At 32.8% G+C, this 12,457-nt stretch overlaps 1 protein-coding gene across 1 annotated transcript in view; it reads right to left on the minus strand.

The window, feature by feature from the left end:
• COL24A1 (collagen type XXIV alpha 1 chain) overlaps positions 1–12,457 on the minus strand; it is a 385,490-nt gene that overhangs the window by 311,992 nt on the left and 61,041 nt on the right. The window contains 4 exon segments of the mRNA XM_032594090.1: positions 3,342–3,386; positions 6,504–6,557; positions 10,939–10,983; positions 12,220–12,273. Coding sequence (XP_032449981.1) covers positions 3,342–3,386; positions 6,504–6,557; positions 10,939–10,983; positions 12,220–12,273 — 198 coding nt within the window.

Here is a 12,457-nt window from a genome sequence, read left to right on the forward strand (position 1 = left end):
ATAGTACAGAAAGTGAAGTAATTCATTTTATCAGCTTCTGACCTTAATTTCAGAGACTTTAAAAACCTGTGTAAAATATCCCATAAACGTTATGGAATTACCTAAAAAGTGTTACTAGTTTTCTACAAATTACATTGTAAAATTACTTCAAACTGAATCATATCCTATGTTTGTAAGACTGCATACTTCTATCTACCTAAAATTTAAGGAAATGAGAAAATTTAACACAGAGAGAATAATCAGATTAATTAAAGGGGAGTGATAATTATAATAAAGTACATCTTCTAATATCAATACTAATGATCATAAATGAAATGACATGGGATCCACATAGCAGTACCCTAACAAAGCATGAACCCACACTTCTAAATATCTCTGAAGTCAGCAGAAATTTTGAATTAAGAATCCTTGACATATGCATAGGCAAAAGTTTCCTAGATACAGGTACTTTTAGATTTCAGTATTTCTACGACTTCTGTTATATTCTTTCAGACATATAGATTTCTGTCATCGTCTTTATGGTGGTCTGGGATGCTTTAGTTCTGCAGCTGTGTTTGAATATCAACTTCATAAATAATAACAAATAATATACATAATGTAATCAATTACCAAGAAAAAATGGCCATATTTATATTCCACACACCTAATATTTTCCACACCAGAAAGTGGACACATCATCAAAAGGTATTTTCCTTTCACTGCTATTAAAACAGTAATAAGTAACCATTCTTCTCTAAATTGAAGTTGAAATCTAAATTGAAATAAAGTTTCCCATGATGCATAATATCCCATGCTAATACGTTTGCCCTTATTTAATGTCAAAGCTATTTGAAGATGATTTTACTTGTAATAAACAGAACATAGGGGAGCATTTATACATAAGATACTATTCTAGAACAGTGTCTGAGGTCAGCATTGGCATAATTTGACTTGCGGCTGTAACCGTATCTTAAAGTACTGTGATTTCCTCATAAACATGGCCAAATAATTTAGTGGTAAAACCAAGAAAAAGTACATATAGCATACATGACATATTATAGCACCAGACAGATTTTCTACTATAAACACTGTTTAGGAAAAATGGGATACATATGTTTTTCAAATATAATTTTCCCAAGGATCTAAATCTGTGACAAGGGCATATGTTTTTAAAGGAATAAAATTTTACAAATTTTATAGTATAAAGAACAGTGAGATCAACCCCGCAATCACTCCATTCATTATTTTTCCACTGCTTTCTTGAACTTCTCTTTTGAATTCAATAGCATCTGTGGAATAATTTTATAATTCTTTAGAGAGTAAAAAACCAGAAGCTATCTATAAATTTCCATGGATAATTTTATAGTTCATGATAGAGTAGGAAACTAAAAATTACCAATACATTTTCAAGATAAAGTTAATATCCACAGAAATCCAGCCATATTAATAAATGAAGTTGGTAGCTATGTAAGTGGCGTATTACAAGGGCTTTGGGAAAATACTCTATTTTCTCAACAATGCCTAAAATTCCACCATTGCAGATTACTTAATTTGTCTTAAATTACACTTAGAATATAATTACTAATGGGTAAGGTAACAGTGGAAGCATTAGAAGTAATTTACATAATAACCATAAACAACTTTATTCATTCTTTCACTAATGTCATACTTTGATAGGAGAAAAAAGGAAAAAAATAAAGATGAAGAATGGAGAAGACAAGAATAAGGAAGATAAATTTCACCTACTGTCAATTTTGAGACAGCCTAAATCTGCAGTTAGATAGATATTTGCACATGATAATTAGAGAGGTATTTCTGTTGGGGTATATACGAGGACTTAAACAAAAAGAAATAACATTTTGCAGTATAATGGAGTGTAATTAAATGAGATGATATACAGAATATTTATCAGAGTGCTTAAGAACTAAAAATGGTGATGGTAACAATAAATGCTGGAAGATTAGCTTTAAAGTTGAATATAGATGTAAGAAAACAAAATGGCTGGCTTATTTTTAATTTCTTGACAGTTTGGTAAGCTTTTCTTATTAAATTGAATTTTTTGTTTTAAGTTTATTCATTTTGAGAGATGGAGCCTGCGCAGGGGAGGGGCAGAGAGAGAGGGAGATACAGAATGTGAAGCACGCTCCAGGCTCTGAGCTGTCAGCACAGAGCCCAGCCCGATGTGGGGCTTGAACCTACGAACTGAGGTCACGACCTGAGCTGAAGTTGGATGTTCAACCGACTGAGCCACCCTGGGACCCCAATAAATTGAAATCTTTAAAGTGGAACTTTAAAACAATTTTATCACATTTTGGCCAAATATCATGAAAAAAATTAATCATGTTCTTCTAAGCATTGTGAGTAGCAGACAGCAGAAATACCTAAGGAGTAAGGAAAAGGATCCTGGGTTTATATTCAGAGAAGCTGAGATAAATTCCTGGTTTTACCACCATTATCTACGTGATGCTGAGCAAGTCTTTGAACATCACTGAGCCTCACTCTCCTCACCTATATAATGGTGACGTTAATACCGATTCTAATCTACCGTCAAGAAATACTGCAAAACTCAAAAATAAAATGCTTTAAAAGGATATGAATATTCTGGTGAGATTTGTTCTCTTTTACAATTATTATCAAGCCTTTTTTTATACATACCAAAATTTTAGAAAAACTGTTATGAAAAACCCAATTTCCTTCCTAATAGACTAGAGAACACAGTGTAGCACGGAAAGTGTTACCCTAATAAATACCTCTGGATAGCAGTAAAACAACACGAGTGAAAAGGAGGTGGCTAGTTAGCTAAACTAACTCAGCCAGGATAACGTAAGGATGCTTCCCTGAATCACAGTCTTCTCCTTTGTTAAATGATGGGGATGTTGGATGATGTCAAAATTTCCTCCCATCTCTGAAATTATTATATCTGGCAAAATTCACTTTCCTTGATTTTTTAAAATCTGAAAATATAAGAAGCTGCAGGGAACTAGTTTCTAAACTAATGTCTGAAGCAGGCATTCTTAAAACCTGTAAAATATGAGGGTTAATAGTGATATCATTAGTATTTTAAATTGTTCATATATTTTCTGTGACATTTAGTTTCTTGTAATAGGGATAAAAGTCCCTTCCACTGATCTATTAAATGGTTAGAAAAGTGTTATATTTCATTATTTTTTAATCTAAATTTTCCTTCATAATCTCAGATAGTATTTGATAAACTGTTAAGGTGGCAAAAGTTAAATTCTATTGAATGAGATATATTGTGGATAACAAGAACAACTACATTTATATTTATATAGGTGAGAAATATGCATATAATTAGATTATATCGCTCTGAACGGAACCTCAAAAAATAAAAATTGAATTACCTGTCTTCCCTTAAGACCCTTCTTTCCCCGGATCCCAGGAACACCCTAGAATATACAGATGTCAAAAGTAAACACTTGTTGAATAAATGAATAAGATATTACAGATCTTTTCTTTCTCAAACATCAATTAATGAAGTATCACAAAGAGAAAACTGAATTATTCTCTAAACTGGTATGACATTCAGAAAAGCTTCAATATATTAATTTAATTGAAGTGGCTCTTTTTCTTCTTCATAACAGAATCCCGATTTTATTCTGGAATGCATCCTATCTGTACTTCCAAATGGGATCCTGCCATTCCTCCGGTGATAGTTCTTTGTCCAGAGGTAGGCACACAACCACATAAACAGGAAGGTCTTATTTTCCAAAACCTAAGGGACAATTAACCTCCTCTCTGTCTCCCTACCTCTTCGACTGGACATAAATGAAAGCACATTTAGCCCTTGCACTGACAATTCTGCAACCGGGTGGGAAACCTGCCTTAGCATAAAGCCAACATTAGGTGAAGCAAAGTAGAGAGGATGATATCACTGTGCTAAAGATCATATTGTGCCTACATGCCACCTAACCTATAGATTTCTGGTTATGTAAGAAGTAGTAGGGCATAATACTTAAATGCTCAAGCACTGGAGCCAGAACATCTGTGTTCAAATCCTGGCTCTGCTCTTATTACCTGTGCCTTGCATATATACAACGGCCCAGTAAATCATTTGCTGTTATCGTTACCATCATTATTAAAAATTTCCTCATTTTTAAGCCAGTTTGAGTTGGGATTTTCTGTAACTTGCATTCTAAATACCCTCACTTATATAATCACCTTGAGATTTAGACTTACCTATAAGCCTTAGAGACTAAGAAATCTGCCAAAAGCATGTAGCATGGGTTTATAGGTACATAGAGCTTAGAGGATATCATTGGTGGCAGTAATCCATCCACTTTCACTTCAACAGTGTTTGATAAAACTCATCTAATGTCTTCTCAAAAAGCACGGGTGAGCGATAGGACTCATTTCATTAAGACTTTATACATCTTTACATAATATAGTCAACCTTTTTTTTTTAAGAGATAAGGTAATTATTTTTTACAACTTTAGTAGGGCCACTAAATCTCAGCAGGATAGTACAGACAAAATTATACAAACACTTTGTCATATATACACACGCATACACACGTTACTGACTTTCAGGAAGGAGTTCTTTCTATTTGATTTTGGAAGGGATTAACATTATACTCTTTTTTTTTTTCCTGCTCTTCTCTACACTTCTTCTCTACTCTCTTCTCTACACGTACACATTTTATAACACAATAACAATACCCAGTTAGCTATATCATTCATAGTTTAATGAAAATTTTGAAGTAGCCAAATAATATTAGGACATGGCACCCATGATAGCCATAATATCACAAAATGGTCTTACATTTATGACTTGAGACAGGTCTTAATATTTTCATATAGACTGGTCAAAACTAGTGAGTATGATTACAGGCAGTGTGCCTAATGATGATCAGTGATAGGATCCACAAATCCAAGATAATAACATTTTGCAAGGACATATAATTTTGCTTTATTTATTATATCATTAACTAGAAATAAGTTCATGTCTAAAGGCCAAGAAAGGATTGTATCATGTGCAACAGAGTAATAAAAATGTAAACTGTATATACTCCTTTGGGTGATTGAGAAGCATTCAATTCTTTGCATGACAGATTGGAAACATGAACTCTAAGTCTGCTGTATCACATGACAATCAGGTAGCTTAGTTGTGGGATTACACTGAAAATATTTCTGCAAGTGAAAGAAATGACTTGCATATTCATCAAGGGAAAATCTTCACCTCATCTCACCAAAGAAGAATGAACATTTTGATTGCCACAACAGCACATTTAAATTCTGAATACTTCTTCTCTGTCAGGAAATCACAAGCCATTACAAGAAAATGTAATATAATTCACTCAAACTGACTGTATGTTTGAAAAAGTCATCTAACAAAGATTAATTTGGTTTACTTTCATTTGCAAAAACCAGTTTCCAGAAATGAAAACTATGGCCTAACCACCATGCCTACAAATAATAGAGTCAAATGCTAAATTCTGAATATGACTATATTTTCAAACCTTATGATAATATACTAATATTATTCAATTCTATCTTTTTCAGTGAATACTGACAGTACAAATGAAGTAATGCAAAACAAATCACTGAACGGTACTGAAAAGTAGAATGATGAAGTTGGAATACCAAAACTCTGTACTTAATTGTTCTAAGATAACAACCATTTTGCAAAGATTCTATCTTTATTCACAAGAGCCTATATTTATGAACAGCTATCTTCCATTATTAAATTAAACAAAAATATATCTTCTGAAGCTGAATTATTTACTATACATTGTATTGTAAAGTACAAGACCTGTCAAGAGTTTGTACTTAATACTAATGGATTACAACATACAATTTTCATAAGTAGATATTTTAATATTTCAATTTGAATTTTTTAAAAATTAAATTTAAAAAAGCAAACCAGGGATGCCTAGGTGGCTCAGGTGGTTAAGTGTCGACTCTTGATTTTGGCTCAAGTGATGATCTCACAATCATGAGATCCAGTCCCATGATGGGCTCCACAGTGGGCATGGAGCCTGCTTAAGATTCTCTCTCCCTCTACCCCTCTCTCTCTCTTTTTTAATGTTTATTTATTTTTGAGAGAGACAGAGACAGAATGCTAGTGGGTTAGGGGCAGAGAAAGAGGGAGACACAGAATCCGAAGCAGCCTCCAGGCTGTGAGCTGTCAGCACAGAGCCCGACATGGGGCTCGAACTCACAAGCTGTGAGATCATGACCTGAGCTGAAGTCGGATGTGCGACTGACTGAGCCACCCAGGCGCCCCTGCCTCTACCCCTCTCTTACCCCCACCTTGTGCATGTTCTCTGACAAACAGATAGATAAAAACAAATATATCTAACCATATATATTTGTATCACCTTATTTGCTTAAAACAAATTCGGTAAAATTCAAGAGAATCTAATTATATATCTGGTAGGTGGTTTTTCTTAAAAGGTGGTTTGCTTCACACAATAAGATTACCTATCTGATAAGTGTTTATGACCTCTGTTGTCCTATCATAAGCATATCACTTTAGAAATAATATTTGAAGGAAATGGACTTACTCTTTCTCCTTCAGGTCCCAGTTGTCCTACTTCTCCAGGAGAGCCAATAAAACCCTTAAAGTAAGCAAATAATCTTTTCATTTGAATACTTACCCTGTAAGGAATTTCAAATAGAGATAATAAAATTATTCCATAATAGTGTGAAACTATTAGGCTTAACAGAATAAATAACTTCCCTTTGCCTTATCACCTTCCTTCCAGAAGTTACAGATCAATCTTTACATTAAAAAAAAAAAAAAAAAAAAAAGAAGGGAACATAACTTAAGACACAGCGGCCAATGAAAATCAAGACCAAATCCTTTTGTTGAATTTTATAGTGGGCAGAAAAATATATAATTAATTAAAATTTAAGGCAGAATGGAAGTATCAAAAGATATTAAGTAGCATGAAGGAAGAAGAGATCCATTCCAATGTGGCAGAGGTAAAGTCAAAAAAGTTTTCAAAAGATACTGACACCTGAGATAGGACTACAGCGTAGCTAAAATCCTGATAAGCACAGGATGGAGAAAGAACACTGCCAGAAGAACAATTACAGAAAAGCAGAATCAGAGAATTTCAGGGAGTGTCTGTAAATGGTAACAGATAGCATTATACTTGTAAGATGCTTTGGAGAAGAGCAAAAACCCACTGTACCTTAAAGAAGATTCCAATTGGTCAGACAACCAAGGGGTATTTATATATAACAATGCAAGGTACTTTATCCTAACATACTTTAGTTATAACCTAAAGGTAAATAAAGAGGTAAATAATCTCTTTACCAATTTAAAAGGTAAAGTGTATGATAGTTTGGAGAGTACATTAAGGCGAGACTTAAATTTCAAGCTAAGAGTTTTAGACTTTATATTTTAGACAACTGGAAGCTACTGCCTTTAAAGGATTGTGATAGTGACCTTAGGTTAGGTTGTACTTGCAAAATATTAATCTGTTGGCAGGATATAGAATATGTCTGAGGCAAGAAACAGTGAATGTAGGAAAATCTATTAGAAGGCTCTTTCAATGGTCCAAATTTGAAGGCTTATGAGCTTGGATTATGATTCCAAAACATTATTTTCAGAATCACCAGCTACAGATAGCCTCAAGTTTAAAAAGACTTAACTTTTATTTTAATACATACAAATGAATTTTCTCTTATAAATAAAAAGAACAGACACCTTGACTGGTATACACTTATCACTGAACTAAGAAATCAACTGAAAACTCAAGAGAAAGTTAGACCTTTATTCGATATAGCCTGAATAAGGTGCAAAAACATTTTAAAGATTTTAATGAATAATTACATAAGTATTTCATAAAGGTTTCCTAAGAATTATTATGCTGGTTCTAACAGAATATAAAATATCAGCAGCACCCACCAAAAAATCACACGGGGTTGTGATCATTCTCAAGACTCTGTCCCTAAACTACAGTTTAGTGTGTAATGAAACAAAGAACATTAAAAAAAATAATAATATATATGCTTTTCCGTTTTAGATTGAAGGTTTTATATCCAGTTAGAGGCAATTTTGTGTCACCAGTGTGCCACTAAGAGGTCAGGAGAGGCCCTACATACTTCTATTGTTTGAGACACCTTGCATATTATTATACAAAGAATTGCCAAAAGAGGATTACAAAGTGATGGTCTATTTTAAACATATGCACTTAATGTAAAAGTAATTATCATAACACCACAAAATGAAATTAAATAATGCTGCCAGTCAAAAGATCATTTATCACATGATTTATAAAAATATTAATTTACAGTACATAGTATGTGGTATAGTGCAATAACAAGATACAAACCAAATAAAAAACCTCTTATAATCCTGTCAGCATGTTTTTGTGATTTTTGTCCTTTTAACCAAATGTGGATTTGAAGTTAATGTTAAAAGTCTACATTTGAGAACCTCTGTGAACAGGAAGCCTAGAGAAATGGACTTCTTGATTCCTCCTGAATTCACAAAGGAAAACTAAGGAACCAAATCAATTAAATCAACCAGAAAAGAAATTATATTTGTTATTTTGAAAAATGTTTTTTAATGTTTATTCTTTTTTTTTTTTTTTTTGATAGAGAGAGACAGAGCGTGAGTGGGGGAGGAGCAGAGAGAGAGGGAGACACATAATCTGAAGCAGGATCCAGGCTCTGAGCTGTCAGCACAGAGCCCAACACAGGGCTCGAACTCACAGACCATGAGATCATGACCTGAGCTGAAGTTGGACACTTAACCGACTGAGTCACCCAGCTGCCCCTAAAAAAATGTTTTTATGAAGCTGCTGTCAAAACCTAAAACTACAACTTAAAAAGGGTCACAACCCAGACTATAGTTTCCATACAAATGAAAAAAAAAAAAAAAACAGAAGGATGTCTAACATAATGCAAAAGGATGTATAACATACAGTGGCATAAAGAAGAACTTCGAAATAGAGGAATCATTGAAGCAAGATGAGGAAATACAGTAAGAGAAAACTGCACAGTGCCAAATAACGTGTCTTGGTGGTACTAGCTAATGCACAGAAGAGACTCTCAAATTCCAATAAAATGAAAGAGTCTGCAAAGAAAATGTATGCTGTATGCTGGGCACTGTGGTTTAAGAATGTTAAGCTCAACAATAGCCAAATTATGGAAAGAGCCTAAATGTCCATCAACTGATGAATGGATAAAGAAATTGCGGTTTATATACACAATGGGATACTACGTGGCAATGAGAAAGAATGAAATATGGCCCTTTGTAGCAACGTGGATGGAACTGGAGAGTGTGATGCTAAGTGAAATAAGCCATACAGAGAAAGACAGATACCATATGTTTTCACTCTTACGTGGATCCTGAGAAACTTAACAGAAGTCCAAGAGGGAGGGGAAGAAAAAAAAAGAGGTTAGAGAGGGAGGGAGCCAAAACATAAGAGACTCTTAAAAACTGAGAACAAACTGACGGTTGATGGGGGGTGGGAGGGAGGGGAGGGTAGGTGATGGGTATTGAGGAGGGCACCTTTTGGGATGAGCACTGGGTGTTGTATGGAAACCAATTTGTCAAAAAATTTCATATTAAAAAAAAAAAAAAAGAATGTTAAGCTCAAGGGGACACCTGAGCGGCTCAGTCGGTTAAGCATCAGACTCTTGAATTCAGTTCCGGTCATGGTCTCACAGTTTGTGAGATTGAGCCCCACGTTGGGTTGACAGCACAGAGTCTGCTTAGAATTCTCTCTCTCTCTCTGCCCATCCTCTGCTCGTGCTCTCTCGTTCTCTCTCAAAATAAATAAATAAATAAATAAATAAATAAATAAATAAACAAACAAACAAACAAACAAAAAAAGAATGTTAAGGTAAGGTGGTTATCATAACTACCTTAATTGCAAGTTTTCTTATCATTATCTAATAGGATTTTTACATGAAGGAAAAAAACCAAAAAAGCAGGTCCTTCTAACTCCAAAGTCCATGTTCTTGACCACTAAAATATCTTCTTCCCAGATCCAAGTCAATATGTGCTTTTGGTACAGTTTCTAATTAAAAAAATATATGACTTGTCCCCGCTATATTTTCACTTAATGCAAGAGTAGAAACAGTATGAAATAGAGGTAAGAGTACAGAATAAAGGTGAAAAGACTTTGGGTCTACTTCTAGCTAGCTATGACTTTGCCAAGTCATGTAAATTCCTTAGCTTACTCTTTTCTCATCTGTAAAATTCCTTCTCAGGATTGATAGCAAAATAAGAGAAGAAAATACATATGAAGGTATTTGAAAATATTTAGGAATTAAAGACATCATTATAGCACATACTGTGTAAATACATTATGCTTTATTTCAAAAAGGCATTTTAGATAATATAAGGCATGCAGGTAGATTCTGGAAAATAACTTGCCATTAAAAATAGAAAATTTTGAAAAACAAAAATTTTAGTTTACTTTTTAATTTTTCTTAGACTAACTTTGATTTTAATGAGTAGGACACTACGTAAGATATCACGGTAATTATTTTTACTCCCTTAATGATTTAAAGTGACTAACAAAACTCCTTAATGGTTCAGAAGTACAGTGGTATATTCTCGATATGATAAGCTTATTTTCTTCTTTTCAGATATATATATTTTTTACTCCAGATAGTTTTTGCATCATATTATGTCAGCCTTGAAATTAATATGAATTTTGTTTCCTCTTCATATTTTTTATCATGATTTCTTAGGTCTATAGACTTCATATATAAATTATACTATAGAGTATATTCTAACACACCAGACATGCTAGGAGCCAGAAAGTATAGAAAAGAATGATGTAAAACTACTATAAGAGTGTTTTCTGTTGCCATTAACAGTGAATGTATCTGTTAAACAAATGAACTTCTTTTTAGGCTAAACTGTCATTATATTCAAAGCTCCTACACAAGTGTGAAACTGATAACTATTTTATATATTTCATCCTACTTGTATGCAAGCACGCTTACAAAATGATGAAAATGCTTACTTACTCGTATACCTTTAGGACCTGGATTACCTTCTGGTCCAGCTACACCCTAGTGTGAACAAAAGACATCATCATCATACTACAGTATTTTGAAAGCATTGTTGATAAATAAAATGAAATGGGTACATAAAGAGGTATCATTTTTCACAAGTATAAAATTCAGAACTAGGTATACTTAGTGAAGACTATATATGTTCAAGAAGTTTTAGCATTTCAGAACCAAAAGAGGCACTATATATATATATATATATATAAATTATTATTAATTATAATATAATTATAATATATTAATATATATATGTATGTATGTTTTTAGACAGCCAAACAAGGTAGATTAACACACATTATAAGATATAAAAAATAAATTTTAATTAAATTATTTCTCATTGGAAAATTGTCTTCTTTTAAAACACTTCTAGTTAAAATATCTAAAATATATTCCCATAATTTAAAAAAATACATTTTAACCTCAGATCAATGTCCATATGCTTGAGCATTTATATTTTATGTTTCAGATAACATAAATCATCACTTCGTGGTAAGACTGTAATATACAATACCTTCCATGTATTTTTAAAGGCCCAAAATGTGGAATTTTGTTAACTACAGATTACTTTTTGGCATTTCCATTTCCCTTATTCTTGAGAATAAAAAAGATATTATAACTATAGTTTTTTAGTATGCTAAATGAATAATCAATTTCAAGAGTAAGCCTTCATGAAAACCTATGAAAGAAAATTTATTCTGTTAGTAGTCTACAAGAAATAAAGTTATAAATTAGAGGGAAATAATATGAAATAATTACAATGAATTTTCAAAACCATATACAAAGACTTGAATTCATTTCAGATAAAAGTGTTTGGTAATGGTTTATATAGCACTATCAAACTGTCTCAAGTTTTTATAACTCTGCTATTAAAAAATAATACTTGTTATCCAATCTTAACTCTTACCATTACTTCATTTTAGTCAGTGGCACTATTGTAAAATCAGCCACAGGATTGTTTTAAAATCTTATTAGACCCTTGGGCATTTTAATTTTGAAGGTTCCACTGTATCACATCATACATGTTTAAAAACTCTACTCCAATTTTACACATAACTTTCTACAGTAAACTTCTGGAGGATTTTTATAATTTTGATTTTGAATTATTTTGCCATGAGTAATTCATTATTTAATAAAAGTAAACCAATTATTATTTGAACACTAACTCTGAAAATCAGAAAGTGCAATGCGTTAATACAAAGGAACATAAAAGGAAAAGTATAAATATAGTTACCTCACCTGCCTGCCAGGGTAACCACGTGAACCAATATTACCAGTGAATCCTGGAATTCCCTGAAATAAAAAACAAAATAAATAAAACAATACAACAAAACCAAAAGAAGTCCAAGGAAACAAATTTGGCACAATTATAATATTCAAGTTCAGAAAGAATTTTTTTCACCACAGAAGGACCAAGGATCCTACACATTGTTTATCTGACTGAAATCACCTACTTGAAATTAAAATGAGCCAAAAT

Source organism: Lynx canadensis, chromosome C1 (assembly GCF_007474595.2).
Source record: "Lynx canadensis isolate LIC74 chromosome C1, mLynCan4.pri.v2, whole genome shotgun sequence".
NCBI classification, from domain to species: Eukaryota; Metazoa; Chordata; class Mammalia; order Carnivora; family Felidae; genus Lynx; species Lynx canadensis.